Source organism: Musca autumnalis, unplaced genomic scaffold (genome assembly GCF_047663935.1).
Source record: "Musca autumnalis isolate F117 unplaced genomic scaffold, ASM4766393v1 scaffold_5, whole genome shotgun sequence".
NCBI classification, from domain to species: Eukaryota; Metazoa; Arthropoda; class Insecta; order Diptera; family Muscidae; genus Musca; species Musca autumnalis.
Window position 1 is genome coordinate 8229499 of NW_027412088.1, and position 22951 is coordinate 8252449.

General features: G+C 35.4%; 1 protein-coding gene across 12 annotated transcripts in view; it reads right to left on the bottom strand.

Moving 5' to 3' along the window:
- Positions 1-22512, bottom strand: part of tun (N-terminal glutamine amidase tungus) — a 115463-nt gene extending 92951 nt beyond the window's left edge. Inside the window, exons 1-4 of one of the 12 annotated variants that reach the window (XM_073957319.1) lie at positions 21954-22489; positions 21434-21663; positions 15990-16106; positions 14024-14383 (exon numbers count right to left, since the gene is read on the bottom strand). In XM_073957319.1, coding sequence (XP_073813420.1) covers positions 14024-14082 — 59 coding nt within the window. In that variant the 5' untranslated portion in view covers positions 14083-14383; positions 15990-16106; positions 21434-21663; positions 21954-22489. Of the gene's footprint in view, positions 1-14023; positions 15819-15989; positions 16107-21433; positions 21664-21953 lie in introns of those variants that run through there. The other 11 variants (XM_073957320.1, XM_073957327.1, XM_073957326.1 and 8 more) reach the window with 11 other exon arrangements.
- Positions 22513-22951: the final 439 nt, after the last annotated feature.

Consider the following 22951-nt stretch of genomic DNA (forward strand, 5'->3'; position numbering starts at 1 on the left):
GCAATGCTTTGAATCCGGATTTTCGCCTATCAAAAATAAAATTTGCAATACAATTATGTAATTTGTTGAATTAATAAGAATACAATGCACAGATGATTTGTATCGCCAGATGTTATTTTTCTTTATTTTTTATGTAATTTTCAAAATTATATATTACATTAATCTGCAATATCATATTGATCTCTTCCGATGGCTGCAAGATATTTCTTTCCGTTTTTCCAATATTCGATACATTATGTGTCAATCTATGAACCAAGTCATCATTTGGGAAATCTAGTATAAATTTGAATTTTGTAATGTTATTTCAAAAGAAAAAACTTATCTTTTTTGTTTTTCAAAATAGTCAGGCTTAATCCCATAGTCGTTGTTTTAATATTTTATTAAAACAACTTTAATTTATTAGTGGGAAAAAATTGGCGATGTTTACCAAGGGGTAAGGCAGGGAATACTATAGTTTCAGATCTCGCCACAGATCTTCATCAGTTCCCTTATTTCTTGTTTTTCAACAAGAAACTTTCTATACCCAAGTGTCAATTGCTAGCTCAAATAGATACGTGCGCAAAGAAACACTCTGATCGAGAATTTCTTTGGCACTACCTAAACTCTAGCAACTTCACTTGCAAACAAAACCAAATTTTTCCCACTGCTATGCGTTCGTCGATTCTCGACGAAAAAGCACATAACTAATTTGTTGGTATTGCATACTACAGCAATAAACAACATTTTGACGATGCCCGGTCTCACAATTAGGAGGGTTGGCGTTTTTTGTTTGGGATGACGACTTCTATTTTGTTTTCAAAATAGTCAGGCTTAATCCCATAGTCGTTGTTTTAATATTTTATTAAAACAACTTTAATGAATCATAGTTGTTGTGTAGTGCGAGTGTACGAAAAAAAAAAATTAGTTTGGCGGTATTCTGAAATATAGTATTAGGGTCACTGTTAGTGATGTTGAGATGAAGAGGTGGTTTTTAGCTGGTTTTAGCCTCAGCCTTTAGGTCAAAGAGGGTATTATATACACTTTGATACGACCATAAATGTGCCTGATCGAAATAATGGTTTTAGACCCAAGTATGTTTTGACGAAATATGTTTCAGGCTGTTTAGAGTCGATTTAGCTTTGACCGTCCGTCCATCCGGCTATCTGGTGCGCACGATAATTCTCGAACGGATCAACCGATGGGAACCAAATTTTGCACTTCGTAATATTTTGTCCAAACTCAAGTTCGAATATGGAATATATCGGTCCATTCCCCACAAACAATTTCGAAAAAGTGTAGTTTAAGAACTCCTCCCGAATCGTTTTGATTTTTCTTGCAGCATCTTGTATTCGTCGCCCCCTTTACGACGTTACAAGTTTTTCAAATGGCCCGAAAGCTGTAAGAACCCACTATGGCACCATGTATAGTGCGTGGAGCGCACGATAACACTCGAAGGTATAAACCGATTTGATCCAAAATTTGGCAGTCGTTATATTTTGCGCAAAATTAAAAGACTTCGGGTACCTTCCCCACAAAAGTTCAAAAATTGTCGCAAAAATTATGAGCACGATAACTCTCGATGAGACCTACCTATCAGATCACATTTTGTACGTCGTAATATTTCTACCAGACATAGATGTGGTTAGAATATGGTACTCCTTCGGGTACCTCACACACAAAATTTCGAAAATTGCAGTTTAAGACAACAACATGTTGCGCTCAAAACCACTTTTTACGGTGGTACAAGTCCACACTTCTTGAGAAATTGACCCGAAAGCTGTAAAAACCCCATTCGGCCAGCATGTGTAGTGACTGGTACGCACGATATCTCATAAATAGAGCAACCGATCTGGTCCAAACTTTGGATCTAGAAATATTTTGTCCAAACTTATGTTCAAACGTGGGCTCTATCGGTCCACTCCTTGTGGTACCACATATAGAAATGTTTCAACATTTTTGTGCGGTTAAGGGTCTTTCGAGGATCCTTTGGAAAATATTACCGAAGGTACTACTAGTGGCCTTTGTACAGCGATATTATGTTTTTTTTATAGGCAAGTACATGTTTCCTGATATAATGGTCCAAACGCTCTAAATTATATGGTGACCAACTGAAATGACAGGTAGTCGAGATATCTATCGTGAGGAATGACTCCCAAAATTGACAATGTCGGTCCATTCCTTTAGGTACCTCCCCCGCAACGCTTTTGAGCTTTAATGCAAATCTTTATTAGTGGTGGCCAGCAGAGAAAAGAAACAAAAATTCATATGCAAGCGTAGCTTGCTTGTGTGTAAAACTAAAACGGCGTTTGCATTAGAGCTTTTTGTCCGGTTAACCTTGTTTATAGGTGACGTAGGGGATGGAAGATACCAAGGAATAGTCCTGACCGGATTTAATATGGCACAGCCCATGATTTATCATGGTCCCTCTTTCATCTCAAGTGGGCAGTGACCCCTCGGGGTATCACCTGGGGAGCTGCCTTTAACACCCGTTAAAGGTAGTGAGCTAACATGTGCCACGCGTTCACCCATAAGAGCGTTAACAACTTGGGTTTGGGCGTCGGGTTAGTAACCCTCCCCTAGAAAAAGCAGCCTACTATGACAAAATGAAAGAAAAGAAAAACAAACCCCTCTAAAGTTGACGTACCCCGCAAACGTTTTAAGGACCATGATCTGCGAATCTGCACCTGGAATGTTCGCACTCTTTATAGAGAAGGTGCAGTCTTCGCATTGGCACACGTACTTGAAAAGTACAAGGCCGATATTACTGCCATACAGGAAATACGATGGATTGGGAAAGGCGTCACAACAACACCTAAAGGTGACACACTTTATTATACTGCCATGACACAAAGCATGAGTTTGGTTGCGGATTTGTAGTTGATCGGAGGTTAAAACATCTGGTCTCCAGCTTCACCCCAGTGAATGAAAAACTCACTGCAATTCGATTAAAAGCAAAATTCTTCAACATCTGCTTTATTTGCGCTCATGCGAACAGATTAAAGATATATTTTACGAGCGCTTAGAAGAAACTTATGACCGTTGCCCTGCCCATTACATTAAATTTATTCTAGGCGATTTTAATGCCAAAATTGGAAAGGAGAATATCTTTGGCCCAACAGTCGGGAATTTCAGTCTCCACAGTGCAACATCTGACAATAGTATGAGGCTGATAGACTTTGCAGCTGCAAGTAACATGGTAGTTAGCAATACCAGATTCAAGCATCTCGATATTCATAAGGACACCTGGCTGTCTCCAGATCAAAGAACAAGTAATCAAATTGATCATGTTGTGATAGATGGAAGACATTCATCGAGCGTGTTGGATGTACGATCGTTCCGAGGAGCAAACATAGACTCGGACCACTGCCTTGTTGCAGCGAAGGTACGTACCCGTCTAAATCGGTATGCTAAAATCACAACAGATAGCCGCAGCATAGTCCACTTAACTGTCCCAATTGCTTAATCAAAGCTCTCATCGTCCCGATAACATATCAGCACAATGTCAAAGTATTGCCCAATTCATGCAAACAGCCGCAAATTCCATACTTGGATACCAGAGACCTCCACCAAGGAATGCATGGTATGACCAGGAGTGTCGTGCTGCTACCAAAGAGAAAAATGCGGCATATAGGGCTACTCTACAATCAGTAGCAACACGTAGCGCACGAGAGAGGTATCGGGAGAAAAGGAGAGAGGAGAAACATATTTTCGGCAGGAAAAAGAGAGAAATGGACAGACGGGAGTGTGAAAAAATCAAGATGTACAGGAGCCAGAATGAAGTCCGAATTTCTACCAAAGAGTGAAACATCAAACTGATGGCTTTGGTACAGGCACATTCTCCTATAGAGACCAGCAAGGTAATTTGGTAATATTGAAAGAACATTTCTCCAAACTGTTGGTATCCGATAGCAGCGAAGACGACGAAGATACCACAGACCCAATCCCAGAAGATGGTATTGAATGTATACCGCCCAGCCAAGATGAGGTAAAGACAGCAATAAGTCGGCTGAAGAATAATAAGGCAGCAGGAGCCGATGTCTTACAAGCCGAACTGTTTAAAACCGGAGGCGACACGCTGATAAGGTTATTCATCAGCCAGTTAGCACCATCTGGCAAGAAGAACGAGTACCCGACGATTGGAACCTGAGCATCCTGTGCCCCGTCCACAAGAAGGGAGATAAGACTGTATGCTCCAACTATAGGGGCATAAGTCTTCTCCCTATTGCCTACAAGATAGTGTCAGGGATAATGTGCGAACGACTAAAGCATATGGTCAATGAAATAATTGGGCTTTAGACCTGGCAAATCCACCATTGACCAGATGTTTACCCTGCGGCAAATCCTGGAGAAGAGATGCAGCTCGACACTTACCACCTTTTTGTCGATTACAAAGCAGACCTCGACAGCCCCCTACGTTCAAAGGTTTTCCAAACCATGGCTGAATATGGTATCGCTGCAAAGCTCATGCGGCTTTGTAGAATGACATTAACTGATACTCGATCCACAGTTAAAATACGAAAGAACCTCTCCGAAGAGTTTGGTACCAAAAGAGGTTTCAGACAAGGTGATGGCCTCTCGTGTGATCTTTTCAACACTCTGCTGGAAAAGGTCAAACGAGATGCGAAGGTGAAAAGAAGGGGCACAATATATACAAACAGATATATATTACTTGCGTATGCCGATGACATTGACATCATAGGTCTATCGGTAAAGGAAGTAACTGATACCTTTGAAAAAGTCGAAAGGGAATCTGCTAAAGTGGGTCTGGCAGTAAACGGCGAGAAGACAAAGTTAATGATGTCGTCACGTAATGCGTCTATAGAGATCGGGCCAACTGTTGACGTTGGTTCCTATAATTTTGAGGTAGTAAGGGACTTTGTCTACCTCGACACCGCCGTGAACATAACCAACAACATCAATTGTGAAACACGAAGAAGAATAGTGTTGGCCAACAGATGCTACTTCGGGCTGAGAAAGCAGTTTAGGTATAAAGCCACATCTCGTCATACAAAAACAACGCTTTACAAAACACTGATACTAACCGTGCTGATGTATAGTTCAGAAGCATGGGTACTTGCGCAAGCAGACAAGGAAGTGCTTGGTGTGTTTGAGAGAAAAATTCTTCGAAAGATCTATGGACCAATCTGCGTTGACTGTGAATGTCGACGTCGTATAAACCACGAGCTGTATCTGCTATACAACGACATCAGTATAGACAAACGTATCGAGATGCGACGATTGCGTTGGCTAGGCCAAATCATAAGAATGAGAGATGATGAACCCGCTAAAAAGGCGTATAAATGCGGACCGCTTGGCGGTGCACGCAGAATTGGCAGACCAAAGAATAGATGGCGCAAACAAGTGGATGAAGAGATGATAAGGCGCGGTATTCCAGAAAGCGAAGCACTAAACAGAGAGAGTTTGAGATCATTTCTTAGTTCGGTTTATGGAACAAATGTTCTGTAATGGGCCAGCTAAATAAGTAACCTTCTTTATGAGGATTTATTTGACATTTACGCTATGGAATTGAAATTTGAAACCCAAACCCACTGGGTTAATCCGGTTAAGTGCAAACGGGGTATAATGGTGGTTGTTGCGGTGTCTGCTGCTAATTGCGTAAGCAGCAATGTCTTGGCCCTAAATACATAAGTTTTTTGGGAAAAATATGTTTCAATTCACACAGGCTGAGGTTATAGCTCTGCCGGCAAAGTCGACTGATACTTTTTTACTTGTTTTACAATACAATTCCGTAGGCAATTAATTAAAAATGAAAATCAGTGTTCGGAAACAAACAGTACCTTATCATAAGGTACCGTACATGTACACAAACACTAAAAAAAATTATAAAGTTCCCAGCAAAATTTGACGGAAGGGGTTCTTTGCGATGACGTGATTTCATGTCATCTTTTGCATTGGTTCAAAGGAAGTCGTGAAAGATCCGATCTTTTCATTAGGATTTGAACCAATGCAAAGGAAGTCGTGAAAGATCCGATCGTTTCATCAGCATTTGTACCCATTCCATCGATCCAATAGAGATGATGTTTGTGTTTTTATTTACACACCTGTTTATTTTCATTTTGGTATGTTCCAGTACTGCAAAAATCTACTAATTTTTACTATTTTTTCCGATAACATAAAGGAAAAATTGTTATCGTAGTAAAAATAAGTATATTCTTGCAGTTTCTGGAACTGACCAAAGTTGTTAGAACTGTCGTCGTGATGTTGACTTACATTTCCTGCATATCAAACAACTAAAACTTCTAAACAATTGGTATTATATGAGCTAAAAATAGAATCGGACAGCACACATTGCTATTCTAAAAGTTCCCTTGTCTGTTCTAAATCTGACATAGAATGAAATCAATCAAATCTCGCTTCTTGGAATTTGAAAAAAAAAGTCCGAAACGAAAAGGAACAAGAATCTGAAAATAAAGAAGAAATTAAAAATAAATTAATTTAGCATAAATGGTATTTTCCATAAAAAGTCTCTCCTCCCCGTTCGTTACATTTTGTTCTTAGAGATCCCTAAAGCAAGCCGGGTTGTAGATCCCTACATATTTCCGTCACTAAACCAAAGAGTATAAACTACCAACATGTTGTTATAAAAAAAAACAAAATTATAAAATAAAAGTAATTTACGAAATAAGAATACTTAAAGGAGTGCATTTGGAGTCCATGTCGAAATCTGAACTGGTGATGGGAAGATAATTGAAAAAAAAACCTTTTGTAAGATGAAAGATAATCAGTTGCGGAGAACGGAGGAAGTAATCTTTTGCGTTGCAGCGGTGGTGATTACATTGCAATTTTGGATGTAAACTTTTGAAAAACTAAACTGATAAATTAATTGTAGCTATTTCATGAATTCGTTTGAATTAATAAAGAGTTTTGTTTTTATGAAAACCATATTTCAATACAGCATTTCCATTTTCCAAACAAGACATGAAAATTTCATCCCCTTGGTGAAAATGACATGCCAAAGCATTGGTTAAAATGACATGTCAAAGCATGGGCGAAAATGACGTGTCAAAGCATTGGTGAAAATGACATGTCAAATCATTGGTGGAAATGACATGCCAAAGCATTGGTGGAAATGACATGTCAACGCATTGGTTAAAATGACATGCTTAGGATCCAGAAAAGAACGTCATCTTTTGGGGTCCACACTCATATAAAATTCATCGATGAAGATGCTAAAAAGATGACATGCTAGATCACTTGCACCCATGATTGAATGTCATCTTTGGCAACGAACATTTTGCTGGGTTTATGTAGACGTACACAAACATTAAAAATCCATTTTAGTGTTTGTGTACGTGTACCCAACGAAATTCGAAAAGTTCGTCAAACACACATGTTTGGTACGCAACCTCCATCGTAATGTAACAACCACGTACCCAACCGAAAAGGTTGCGTACGTCAGTGCGTACATTAAAAAACCACGTAGAGTACATCATAATGTACCTTCAGAAAGAAAGTGTTGGTAGCGTACACTTACATTTGTTTGGTTAATAAGGTATTAAAAATATAAACTTTAATTTTAGTGGAATATATACAAATGAAATACAAGTAAATATAAATGAATATGTATCTTCAATTAATTAGGACTATAAATGTCATTATTTAAATGTCATAAATACTTATGCAAGAAGTTAGTAATGCCTAAACAAAACGCTCTCATCGAATATATAAAATCTTGACATTTTTTAAAAGGGTTGCTATAGGGCTGTAGTTTATGGAGGAGTTTTTTATTATTAAAAATCGTATCATTTGTATTGTGAAAACAGGTGGTTCATTTTAAAATTTTAGCATCGAAGAACAGTTTCAAGTAAGTTGTTTTCAATATCAACATCATCTTAAAACAATAAATGCTACAACACCACAATAAGAATTACTTTTTGCTTTTTTGTGTTTTTCCTATTTATGAATTGTCGTTGAGGTAGCCAAGGACTGGTACCTATGATATAATTATAAGTATAATTTATGGAAAATTTCGCGAAACCCCTTTGGAATAGTTGCAGGTAATTAAATTTTTTAATATAATTCATTTTTTGCAAACTCTATATGCAAAAGAACCCCCGCAAAAGCTATTTAGTTCATTTTTAAACGTTAAGTGGAAAATAATTATAAAAATGCCAAGACCAACAAATATTGTTCTTCGTGATATATTCAGTACAAACGAATCAAATCAAACAGTGTGTAATTTACAAAATTTCGTCAACAATGTTTTAAATTGGCATTCCGCAAATTTAGAGCGACATTTGAAAAATGTGCATCCCGATTTGTATGCGTACTATATTGATCAAAAGCGGGAAAACGTAAAAGAAAAAAGTGACATCAAAGTATTATTAAAAAAGTGTGAATCCCAAAAACATTGAAACAGCATTGGTGGAACTGTTTACAAAAAAAAAAAAAAATGGACGTACTTTACATATGGACGAAGATAAAGCCTACAAAGTTCTTAAAGAACCAGTTTTGAGTGTACTCGGGATAACGGTAAATGAACATAACGTAATGGAACGATTTATAGTTTTCTCAAAAAATATTAAAACGGGAATCTCAAACGATCTTAAAGGGATATTATTTTCCCTTAAGATGGATGTCGCAACAAAGCTGGACTTAAGTATGCTGTTAAATACATTAAACATGGTATAATCGTTCTTAAAACGTTGGCTATAAAGGAACTTAGATAAAATCACACTTCTAAATATTTAAAAACAGTTATATTGGATGTTCTAAAGGAATATGATGTTGATTTACGTAATATTTTAACGATTACAACCGACAACGGATCAAATATGCTCAAAACTGTACGAATCCTGAACTCTGAAATGTAATTGTCGATAGATAATGATGCCGTGGATTTCGAAGAAGATGAAGATTATATCGATTGGCGAATAGCTATTGACACAATTGAATCAATTGATTTTAACATCTCATCGAACACAATTACTAGCATTCGTTGTTGTGCTCACACTCTCCAACTGTGTGTAAACGAACTAAAAAGATTTTAAATTTTCAAAGAAGTGAACTCTACAAAAAACCTATCATTGATTGTGCAACACGTTGGAATTTAACATATAAAATGATTGAAAGAATCCTGGAAATGAGGGATATTATAAATACACTAAGCAAGGATTATCCTGATTTATTTCTTGAATCTGAAGAATGGTCTTTCAAAACTGAATTCTTGGGACTATTTAAACCTATTTACAATGCTACCATTAAGTTACAAAGCGAACAGTTGTGCTATAGAGAACGTCATTTCAAATTGACGCTTTACCGGATAGCAACATGAAAACCCTTCTCAAGGAGTCCTTGAAGATAAGAAAGGATAAACTTTTAGAAAATGAACTGTTTAACGCAGCTGTGTTCTTGGATCCACGAATCAAAGTATGCTTAACTTGTGAACAAAAACAAAGGGCGAAGAGCTACATACTATCGTTATATAAACCCATGAAGTCAACAGAAGCTAAGTTTGCTTAAGTTAACCAAATCAATGCATATTTATTTATATCAATCATCTTTTATGTTTCAGAACACAATACAAGCCACCCAATATTAGAGGAAACTCCATCACCGAGCAGACCACATGCAGCCAAATCTTTTTCCGAGTATCTGCAAATGATAGATCCTGCCACAGAAATTCCGAGTTCATCTAATTTACACAATTTAGAAGCTGATTTTGCCACTTATGTGCTGCAATCAAGATTGCGACTAAATGAAAATATAATAGCATTTTGGTACTCTCAGAATACCATCATAAGTGAGATTGATAATATTGTACAGGTAATACCGTCAACCCAATTAAGTGTGGAACGCTTATTTTCTGCTATGAAATACATATTATCTGATCAGCGCAACCGCATGTCAGCAACAAATCTTGAACATATGTATATTAATGGTAAAAGTCAATGGGGATTTCAATTATGAAAGTTGAGCTTTCTCACATGTTAATCTTTCATATATTCGTTAATTTTTTATAAAATAAATAAATGTTTTCATATTTACTGGTTAAATATAAATATATATCAAGCTTTTTGTAGAAAATTAACTTATGTTGAAACTGAGGTATGGGGTATTGTAACTCGCGATCAGTTTTACTATACCATAACTTTTGACCGCATTTCGGTAAAATAAACTGTTTTAGCCCGATTCACCGAGGGGTTTCTTAAAATAATAAATTGAGCGGAAGCTGTGGTCGTACTAATGTAAAAAATCGGAAAAAATCGCTGAATTAAACGAGTTTCATTATGTTATTTTCCAATTATTGGTTTTACAACACAATGTAGAGCTTAATGTTCAAAGGAGAAGTTAAAGAGTACACTTTAAAGTTGAAGTTTCTAATGTATGTTTTTTTAATATATCCACTGTATCTACCTCAAACGGATGCTGACATTTTGAAGACTGAAAAATGGTGTTTTTTTTTTTGCTCTAATCGGGACGCGCAGCTGGATTTCCCTAAAAGCTTATTATTTGATTGTAGTACTCGCGATTTCGCATTTTTTAATGTATAACATGAGGGTGCAGTCCTCACAGGATCACAGTAATCTGCGTCCAAACACGAAATTTTTGTGCGTAAATTTTTCTGAAAAACCTATTTTTTTGGTTTAAAATTTACAAACGTCATTCGGTTTCCGTGGAAACCCGCGTAAATTTAGTTTTTTACGTTCTAAATCTAACAAGCCACGACGCGTAAAAATCCACCCACTAGATCGGCGGATATGATACCCCTCAAATTTCGAAAATTTGCAAAAAATTATTTTGAAAATATCGCATATTAAAACGCGTTTTGGCTGTGTCAGTTCTACTTAAACAAATAGATCGATACGAGTGTTTAAATTGCGCGAAAACAGATATTTAAAAACTCTCGTAAATCCAGAGATATAGTAGATTTCTAAAAATTGAGGGCGATGCTACATCCACGGTTCTCGATGGATCGCATTGAAACGGCATAGAATGTGGTATTTTTGAATGGTGATTATTGAATCGGATGCGGATAAAATGTAAATGAACTTCGCGGAAATTATGAACATTTTACTGTATTTTGCACCCTAATATGCAGCAGATGCTACATCGTGGCCGCCAAATAGAATTTCACACACTGTACATCAAATAAAAGGGATTGATTCGCTGTGTTGGAAAATCGGATGCGCATCATGGCATTTTCATAATTACGCGGTTTACATGCCTCTCAAATGTTGTAATATTCAATATAAAATTATTTTAATGTTTTGCCACAATTGGAATTCCTTGTGATTTAATATAAGGTTCTAATAATATTATCCAATAGGAAAACTATAAGCGAAAAATTTGTTACAACGGAATATCATCATTATTGCGTGAAATTTTCACGAAAATGCCGAAGAACTCAAAAATTGTTTCTCCAACTTTTCCTATAAAACCATAAAAAAATAAAATTAGAATAATACGATTTTAATTTTTTCCTAATATTTTCTTCGTATTTTTGCAAATAACATGAATACTAGGGTTATGACTTTTTGACATTTTTCCTCAAAAATGATTTCCTGTAGCAGGGATGAATGAACTTTTGCCTATTAATCACTATGCTATCGTTTATTCCATTGAAATATAAAAAAAGTTCACGCACAAATCGATTTTAAAAAAATAATTTTTTGAAAAAATATATGAAATGAAAAAAAAAATGTTTCAAAAAATTATTTTTTGTTGCACGAATGAATAAATATAAGCCACTTTGAAAAAATTTAAATTTTTTTGTTTTTTGTTAAAAAATTATATTTTTGAATAAAAGCGTTTACGACATTTTTACGATTCTCAGAATTAAAGAAAAATAGTGAGATATAAATTTTATGTCATTTTAATTATCTCATGTGGCTCTAAAGTTTATTTTCAATTATATATCTGTTTTCAGTGACTTCAAAAATTGTCCATAATTTTGATAAATTCAAATTTTAAAATCATTTTGTGCGTGAGATTTTTTCACCAAATCACCTTATAATTAAGATTTTATGTAATCTTATGGCAAAACTCATCACGCTATGATACAGGGATATGAGGTTGTAAAAAAGTCATAACCCTAATGAATACTATAGCTCCAACCTTCACAACTTAGGTTTCATTTTATTCCTCAAAATGTCTGGATGCTGTTATAATTTTTTTATATATTTTTCGTAAGTATGAGCGCTATTGTTTCAAAAATATGTTTGTTAATACCTGAAATTATTTAACAAATTTGATTTTTCGCGAATCCATTTAGACTTTGCTATTATTTTTTGCATCATCGCAAAGGTTACGAATTCAGTTAACGATAATAGGATATAACAGCTAACTATATTAAATCGCGATTTTTTTAGAATTTTTTCTAATTATCATAATTAAAACGGTCATATATTTTGCGCGCAACGATCAAAGTTAGTAACGAAAACAGATTTGGAATGCAGATTTTTTTCTTAATCTATGTACCAAAAATCATTGATGTAGTATCAAAAAATTTGTTTTATTTTTTTGAAATGGAAAAGACAATTTTAAATATTTTCCTGATATACTTTTGTATTTTATTTATACGATACTCACTCTTATTTTTATGGTTGTATTTTTCCTCATGCCATTCATATTTAGTATTTCTTTATAAACATCACTCAGGTGTACGCAACCTCTTCATAAACATCACTCAAGTGTACGCAACCTCTATTGGTTTTTAGGGTACTTAATGATGTACGCTACGTGGTTTTTTAATGTACACGCAACATTTATAACGTACGTACCCAACCATTTCGGTTGGGTACGTGGTTGTTACTTTACAATGGTGGTTGCGTACCAAACATGTACGCTACGATTTTCGTTGGGTACATGTACACAAACGCTAAAATTTTTTTTAAAGTTTGTGTACATGTACGGTACCTTATCGTAGTGTAACTTTTCATGCTAGGTACGCTACAAAACGTTATTGTACGGTACCTTAATGTAAGTTTTCGAACGCTGATGAAAATTAATTAATTAAAAATATCACAAAAAATTAACCATTGTTCTAGTAAGGAAAACTATTTTTTGGAATATCTACTAACTTATCTTATTAATGAACGCACTATACATATTAGCTACATTTGACGGTTATCAAAGGCAGTTTTCCAGGTGACATTAAGTTCAGTGTTCACTTCATCTGAAAGAGGGACTAAGGTAAATCCTGGACATGGTCATATTAAAGCGGACCAGGACGCATGGCGTTACACGTACAACGGAACCAAAACCTAATGTTCAGATGTAGTAAATTATAGACCAGATTCAAAATCGTGATATTTAAATTGACAAGTTAAGATAGAGAGGTTTGGAAATCTATTTTTAGTTTTGCGAAGATGTTCTGTATCGGGTCTCCTAAGTAAATAAGCATAAGCCGTATCTTACTATGGCTTCCTATTAGGTTTTACTAAGCTCCCAAGCTGTCCAGATAGAAATACAAGAATTAATATTTGACAATTTGTAAACATAGAAAATTCTTTCTTGATTGCATTTCATTCATCTAGATAGTTGTGTATGTACATATGTTTATATCGATCATTTACTCAAAGAGTGGCACATCTCAAAAAATCAAGTTTGGAGAAAAACGTGTTTTGTGTAGTCGATTGAAATTTGACTTCCCAAATTAAAAAAAAAAAAAATATTACACAAAAAATAAAATAACTTATTGGACCATCTTTTGTAAAGAGCTAGCCAGATATCATTGCTAAATTTCTGTGCATGGTCAAGCATGATTTGAAGTGCTTAGGTGCATCATAACCTCAAAAAACTTTTTTGGTGATTTATGCCAAACTCCTAGCTAATAAGCTGTAACTCGTTGAGTTTTAGAGATATCAACTTGAAAATTTGACACAAAATAAAGTAAAAGTCTTGGAAAAAATAGAAATTCCTATCTCCAAAAATCCATTTTTGAGTTATGCCATTCTTTGAGTAAATGAGCGATATGTTGATAAACCAAATAATGTTAAATTGCTCTTAATAAATTGCCGATAATCAACGACAATAACAACAAATACAAAACTATGTTAATACTAATTTATTCGTTACTCACCAATAGCAGGAAACATATGAACAATCAGCAATTTTGGGAAATAACAAATCTGTGGTCATTTTGAAAATCCAATGTGATAAATGGTGTCAGTGGGAGGAAGGAAGGAGGGCCGTTTAGATAGGTTGGATGCTGGGCTGCTTGGTTGGTTGTTTGGTTTGTGGTGGTGGTTTTGCAAGCGAAGAAATTCGCTTTCCGTTGAGTTTTAATTAAAAGTGTACCAGAATTTTTTGTAGTTGTTATTGTTTTTTTTTCACGTCTATTAAGCACAGTTCTTTTTGTGTGTTTCACTTTATTGCAGTTGTAGCAAAAAACATTGAACGAGAGCACAACGAACTTTGTAATGTTTTAAAATGATTGCTCCTAAAAGTAGGCACGTTTTTTTAATTGCTAAAATAGGCTTTTAAAAAAGAAAATTACAACTTGCAAAAGTATGTTAATTATTTATCTCGTTAATTTTTCTAACTTTTTCCCGTTTTATTTTGAGAAAACAGCCTCTGCAACGCACTCTCTTTCACAACTCCTGAAATGAATTGCCTTTGGTTGTTGATGAAAATTGCATTTCGGAATAACTGTGAGGTCGCTCGTTTTTCCGTCTGCTGTGATGCACAAAACAGAGATGTATGAATGTGGATTAGGAAGGACTAAGAAACACAACACAAAACTTCAATTCTTTCGCGTATATCCTTTTCGTTGCGTTTTAGTTTTTGAGTAAGAGAAGACGGAAGGAGAGTCTCTAAGTTGGTTTGTTTTCGTTTTGACTAGTTTTTTTTTCGTATTAGAGTGGACACGGTGTTATGGATGTTAATATTGATTTATAAACTTTAATACTAATATTCTGGGATTTTTAATGAGGGAGCGCCAAGTGTTTTTTGTTCCTTAGTAGTCACAAACAATACGAGAGTAGGAAAAACCATACGCCTAATTTCAATTGTTTGTCTTCGCAGCTAGACGTGATTTCTCGAACAAAATTTATCATTTATCTCCCGTTTGTCTCGGTTCGCTGCTTGTTTCGTTTCGACTTCATTTATCTATTGCAGCAATATGTTTTTGAGGTTTGTTTAGGCGAACCACCTTGAAGGCACCATTTGTTATGTTCCTTTAAATAGAAAAATTGTTCTGGTTGCTTTGTTGTTGCTCTGGTCGTTCTTCTTCTGGTGGAAGGTGTAAGCTTGATGAAATGCTATTGTTACTGACACCTTTGTCGTTAGTACCGCACAATTTAATGTCGCGTTTTATTTCGATATTTTATTTCTTTTTTATTCGTTTTACATTCAATTTAATTCTCGTCTATGCTTTGTGAATATTTTATTTTATGTTTTTCTGTATGCGTATGCTGTGCTCCTTCGTTATGTGTCGGATTCGTGATGGTAGTGGTGGTGATGGTAGAGCAGGACCAGCAGTTGTATTCAACTCCTTTGGCTTTTAGTTTTAGTTATTTTATCTTTGTTGTTCTTTGTTTCTTTTGTGTTGGGGATTATACAAATGCAACGTTGCGTTGTGTCGTTGCGAGAGGACCTCCGAACGCGTTCCCGGTTCTAAATAAACTCAACTAGAACTTTTTGCTTGTCCGCAATTTAAGGAATATTCTTGTGGATTGTTGCTGCTATTGTTGTTGTATGTCACACAAAATATTGAGTAAGGCAATGATTTGCGTGAGAGCTAACTGGGCGAGAGTGACTGTTGGAGAATGTGTGGTAGTAAAGTTATTTTTGGGGGTTGGAGCTCGTTGCTGCTCCGGTCTAGTTGGAGATGATGAAGTATTTAAGAGTAAATGGACTATGGTCCTTTATCTCATTCAATTCAACACGCTGCAAAGTCTTTTAGAATTGTTTAAAGTTATTCTATTTAGTTTTTTTTTTTTTTTTTTTTTTGCTTTTCAAAATAACAACGAAATTATTTTCATTATCCTAATGTAGTGGCATTACGCCTTATTGAGAATTTCTTAAATCCCAACATATGTAATTACCCATGTTTATCATTAAAAATGTGTCACCATCAACACTGTCATCGTCGCCGACGTCGTTGCTGTTGTCAAATAAAAACACCAGAGAGTGTTTAAAAGGATAATTTCACAAATGCATGTCTGCAAATATAAAAAGCGTTTTATGTTAATTACTTTGAACAATATCATCATATCATATGTTGCTTTGTTGTATGTGGGTATGTGTGTGGGTGCGTAAGTGCTTCATTGTGGTAATGGCTGTCTGGTTAAGAAGGTGATTACAGACAGACAAACAGAGATACATATAAATGAAAATAAAAATTAATAAGTTGAAAAATACTTGAGAAATTGAAATTCAGAAGTAGAAGGGAATATACATATATAATAATTGCTGAAAACCAGGCGGATTAGTTATATGAAGGCTACACAAAAGTTTAGATATTTTTATTGAGTGTTACATGTTGGGAATGCAAAATTACTACAAAAGCTGTACTGTTGAACTAAACCTACTTTTAATACAAATGCCGTTCTTGAAAACTTCCCAGCAAAATTTGAAGGAAGGGCTTCCATGCGATGACGTTATTTCATGGCATCTTTTGCATTGGTTCAAAGGAAGTCGTGAAAGATTCGATCTTTTCATTAGCATTTGAACCCATGCAAAGGAAGTCGTGAAAGATCCGATTTTTTCATCAGCAATTTTGTGTTTTTATTTATATATGTACATACATACAATTTTTAAATATATAAGATTCATTATTTACAATAGACTTGATGTTGTCGGAGAATCGAAATCACAACAAACGTTGTTAAAACTCTCGTTGTTATGATAATGTCATTGCAAAGGGTTGGTGAAAATGACTTGCCAAAGCATTGGTGAAAATTACATGTCAAAGCAATGGTGTAAATGACATGCTTTAGATCCAAAAATAAATAGCAGAGAGGGAGGTCCAACAATATAGAAGAGAACCCCTAGATCCACAGGCATATCAAGCAGGTTTAAAAAGTATTCACACGGATGCAGTTGCTAAGGCCATAAGCAAATATAGTGAGAATAAAGTCCTCGAAGTTCATCCCCCATATATTGCAGCTGAGGAGCGTCAGCTGCCACGACAAACAAGAGTAGTTTTGGCTCAAATGCGCTCGGGATATTGCAGTCGCCTAAATTCTTATTGGGCGGAAATCGACCGCGCCGTGCAATACATCTGGCCAGTATGCGGCATGGGTCCGCACGAAACAAAACACCTTTTCAACTGCCCCGCCAAACCTACTCATCTAACTCCAGTGGATCTCTGGTTACATCCCATCGAAGCAGCCACTTTCCTGGAACTGGATATAGTCCCAGAGCCAGATTGAACAGAAGAACGAACATACAAACATAATAATAAATAATAAACACTGTTACAACAACAAACACTGTTACAACAGGGTTTTTGTTGTTTTGGTCTTTTCTTTCAAAAAATCCTCAAATCAAATTATTCAAATTGTTTGTATACGAGTACATACATATGTATGTATGTATATTGAATGATATTTCAATTAAAATTTCTTTATATCTTTCTAGACCGCCGGCACGGTACCACCACATGCCATAATCACCACAATCTCTCGGGTTCTTTCGTACCGGATAGACCCGAAACCAACAGTGTTTCAGCATCATATGTTGCTATAATAACATTAATAGTCGCCATGTGTTGGATAGGACCTTCCACCCAGGCATGTCATGAGGTTTCTTCATGATCTAGAAAGAAAGGTGCAAAGTTACAAGAGAGAACACCTATATCATCAAGTCTATCAAGAAGGTTCAAATAGTATTTACACAGATGCTGTAGTAGGTGCCATAAACAACTATCTTGTGAATGCGGTCCTCGGAGAACGTTCCCCCCAGCATGCGGCACAGGCCCGCACGACTCGCTGCACATTTCAACTGCCCTGCCATACTTACTCAACTAACTGTAGTAGCTTTGTGGCTGCAAACCATCACATTTCTAGAACTGGAAATAGAGCCAGATCCATATTAAGATGTTACTGACCACTATCCTATACAACCGGTGTATTACATGAGTCTTGAGACACACGCTTTGCCTAAAGAGTTGTTACAGTAGTATATCGCAATCAAACCTCTCTCTGTACCTTACTCAGTGTTCCTTTCCCATCTCAGTCAATGAGGTTCTTCGCTTCCGAAAAAAAGATTTAGTGGCACACGACCCATTATTGGCGGCGCGATGTTTAACTCTGTTTTGGCTGGATTAACATCAAATTCGTTATTGGGTCCGGCCCCAAAGAGAGAGAGAGAGTTAGAAATTTTCCATAAATAAATTCGCAGAACACGAATTCACACCTAGCTATTGGAAAATTTTGACATTTTAACCACAAATAGGTATTTTTATTCCGAAATCAAGCAACTACATTTATTTTTTTAGAAAGTCCATACTTTGCAAAATGTGAAGTTTCAAATTTCCACAGTGACTCTTTTAATTACTTGCTTATTTATTGACCGATTTAAATAATATGGGTACCATTAAAGGATAGGAATGGGTAAAGTGTCTATAAAAGAATATGAGGAGAGTTTAAATCATCCATTTTTTTACATACATACATACACTCCACGTCAGTAGAATAGAACACCTAAATTTTTGTTAATGTTAGCTTATTTATCCCAAAACGTATGAATCTGCGTTTTTAATCTTATGGGGATTTAAAGTCAATGATGTTCCGTATCAAACACAGAAAAAGTTAAGTTTCTAGTTCTTCGCGAAATGATTTTCTGATAATTTTTCCGATAGTACTATGAAATATAGGCATTTATTTTTGGTCATCAGGATAGAACATTCATTTTATTTTACCGAATTTTTGAGATATTAACGCCGAATTTCCTTTCAGTCGATAAAGCAAGGCTTTCTAATCATTTTTTATCAAAGAAAACCTATAAATAATTCCGCGAACACCGAAATAACAGCGTTAAGGGGTTTAAATTGACAGATATTTGAAACATCTCGGAATATCAATAAGAGTAGCGCAGTTATGTCATATTTCTTCACAGTGAGATAGAATATGACACAGATAACCTCGACGGATACAATCGAGTGCTTCGGATGCTGATAAGATGGAACATTTTCAAAATAATTATTAAAAACGTCAAAATTTCTTGTAAAAATCCTGATGTTTTGTTCAATAAAACGGGTTTTCCGCGAACAAGTCTGCCGTTCAACGGTTTGGAAATGTGCTCCAGATTTGGAGGAAGATAATCTGATACGAAAACAACCGTTAGTTTAATACACTGAGAGAAATTTTAGAACCTTTTAAAATAACATACCAAACCTAAAACCTCAATTTCTATGACTGTGTTTTTCCTCGAAAACGGGGCTTTTACATTTGCGAGTTCAGGTAAAAAAAAACCACTAATTCGTAAAATCCGGTATGGAGAGCATAACCTGATCCATTTATATTGGAGCATAACACTGTTGAGAACAGTCGCGGACACCGAAATAAGAACACATATAAAATTCAAAGTCTATAGGGTGTGTTCAATTTGAAAATGTGCTAAAATTTCCCTCAGTGTATTAAAATAGCGGTTGTTTTAATATCATATTATTTTCCCTAAATGTGGGGCATATTTCGAAACCTTTAAACGGCAGACTTGTTCGCGGAAAAAACATTTTATTGAACAAAACATCATGGGTTTTATAAGAAATTTTGACGTTTTTCATAATTACATCTTTGTTGTGTTTTTCATAATTATTTTGAAAATGTTCCATCTTATCAGCATCCGAAGCACTCGATTGTATCCGCCGAGGTTGTCTATATCATATTCTATCTTATTGTGAAGAAATATGTCATAACTGCGGTACTCTTATTGATATTCCGAGATGTTTCAAATATCTGTCAATTGTTATTTCGGTGTTCGCGGAATTATGTATAGGTTTTCTTTGATAAAAAATGATTAGAAAGCCTTGCTTTATCGACTGAAAAAAATTCGGCGTTAATATCTCAAAAATTCGGGAAAATAAAATGAATGTTCTATCCTGATGACCAAAAATAAATGCATATTTTTCATAGTACTATCGGAAAAATGATCAGAAAATTATTTCGCGAAGAACTAGAAACTTAACTTTTTCTGTGTTTGATACGGAACATCATTGACTTTAAATCCCCATAAGATTAAAAACGCAGATTCATTCGTTTTGGGATAAATAAGCTAACATTAACAAAAATTTAGGTGTTCTATTCTACTGACGTGGAGTGTATGTGAGTTCTAATGTACTTTAATAGCCCCGTCAAATTAGACATTGAAATAGCAAAAATTTCACAAAGCTGCATTTTGGTGGAAACCTTGGGTTTGCCATTAGAAGCAACGTCTTAAAAGTCCCCTTCGATCCCATGTGAGCAAAATAAGTTATTCGGGGTCAAAGGTCAAATTTTAAGGGTTTTTTAGGTTTTCGGATTTATTTTTTTAAAAATCGGGCTAGACCCGTTTCTACTGAACCGATTACTGCAAAGTGGATATCGTTTGAAAGCTAATGAAAATACCTAACACATAGTGTGGTTAACCCGAATAACTTTTTTGCACACATGGTGTCGATGGGGACTTTTGCTTCTAATAGTAAACCCTAGCTCTCCACCAAAAATCAGCTTTGTGGGAATTTTTGCTATTTCCCTCTTACACGCATGTCTATTTTGAATGGGCTATATTGGTAAAAGGAATTTATTTCGTAATAGATACGAACGTCCAAAGATCATCCATTCCTGCACAATTGCATCCAAAAAATGTTTATCGTTGTAATAAGGATAAAATAAATTCTGCCGATGGCAGGATACAAACTTGATTTGTACCCAGTCCTTGTTCTTGAGTTCTATTACCCTAATAATGACATTTTTTTTATTTTTTGATTTGGTTATGATTCTATATTATAGTTGTTAATTTTGTGAATGGTATCACATTGGTTTTATGTAGTTTCGCAGTGGACATTGTGCATTTCGCTGCATAACAGAGACATTCATGGTGATATTTAATGGCGAGTTTGGTATGGCATGACGCCGTTAGCTTCGACTCGAGCCTAGTTCTCTTGAAAACAAAGACCGCAAGGCTGAGTTTTTATTATACCTTCATTTGTCGTATTTCTAAAGTGCAAAGGAGCAAGCATCCATCAAAATAGTCATAGGTTTTATCAAAGATTTCAAAGATTTAGCGGGATTTTGTAATGCATTCTTTTCGATCTCACTGTAAGATTCTTATTCGAAAAAATCAAATTGTATCTCAAGTGTTGTTTGTTGTCTTTTCTAATCGACAGTTCTTTAAAACTCACCATCACCACAAGCAACAACATCAAACTTTTGCTTTAAATCAACTTTGACCTCGTTTTAATTTCCTCCATGTGATATATTTAAAAAAAAGAAGAAATGATTCATTGCTTCCGATTTGCTCAAACATATAATATGTGAGTACAAGTGAGTCCTCCGTACATACGTACCAACATATATGCTAATTTCAAAATAATTCACTGTTGATTTACAATCAACGTCGTATTCATCTCCCGAGGCTCTAAAGGAAAATTTGCACATATCCTTCTCTCAGATATATTTCAAATGTGACCTCCTCTCCACCATGTTTACTCTCACATTCCATACAATCCAAGTGCTCTCATCAGCTTGCGCCGCGCATAATGAGTAATAAGGACTCATCTGCTGCTTTGGATATTTCCTTTTGAATTTAAGGAACAAATTGAATACTCTACCAGCTGACGGTAAAAATTTGAAATTTTTTTTTTAAATTGTAAGCTTTTCCTAAGTTGCCGGCCTTCGGCCGGGGATTTAAGACTTTTTCCTATGGACAGGAGCCAATTTAGGGCACGAAAACAACATTTTTTTAATTTAAAATTTTTTCTTACTTTAACAAGGGAATTTTCGGAACTTAAGAGGCCCATATCTCGGGAAGTATGGACTTCCCCCCGGAAAAGTTTATATATTTGTGATCAGGACAACAAGATCTACCTGTGGTAATTTTTCCAGATTTTTCCGCCAGGTGGGAGAGTATTCTATTTATGCCGAATTTAAATATCTACACACTTTTTGTCACTTCTCCAGCTTCCACTCTGGTATGGTATCATCATGTCACAAATGTAAACAAAACCATTCATTTGTTCCTCTGTTGCTTCGCTTCCCACGATTCTCCATCTACGGATTATTCCGTGGCTTACGTAGTGTCTGTCACACAAGCAACTAGTCATTTGGGGAGCGGAGTGATGTATGTTATGTTTCTTGGTTGGTCGGTCGTCGGTGGTGGATGCATTTTGCTCCCTTTCCCTTAATGTTGTTCTAGGTTAGTTTTGAACAACAGGTAAGAAGGGTAAGAAGTGATTATTGCATTTATTAATAAAACGTTAAAATATATGTTTGTTGAATCACAAGTACAAGTACAGAGTAATATTTCAAACAATTAAAAAAGTATACACTTTATATATTATTTTATATATTTTATATTGTGAAAACAGTGAAAACAACTCAACTCACTTGTGAGTTAATTGTATGCATTGTATGCTGCTCACGATACGGCAACACTGAAACGAATAAGGGGGGGATAGTAAGGAAGGACGATAAAGACCATAATCAAAACAAAAAAGAAGACAAGGGGTAGTGTTCTGAAGATCAAAAAAACTCATAGTCCTCTATAAATTGATTATGAATTGCAAACATATAATAGAGCGGAGATGCCACACGTTTTCACTCTTTGGTTCACATTAAAATAGCGTATGAACTAGATGAACTAGATAAAAAACTTAAAAAACTTATATTTTCTTTTTTTGTTGACAAAAGCGACAGTCAAAATAATAAAATAAAAAAGAACATATGGGGTACAGTGTTGCCGGGATTAGTGATGCTTCTCCAAACTGTGGATATTTTTCGCAAAATAGGGACAGAATTTTTAACTGGGGATATTATGGAGGGAACACATACTAAATTTGCTAAATTTATGGGGAATCTGGTTGGCA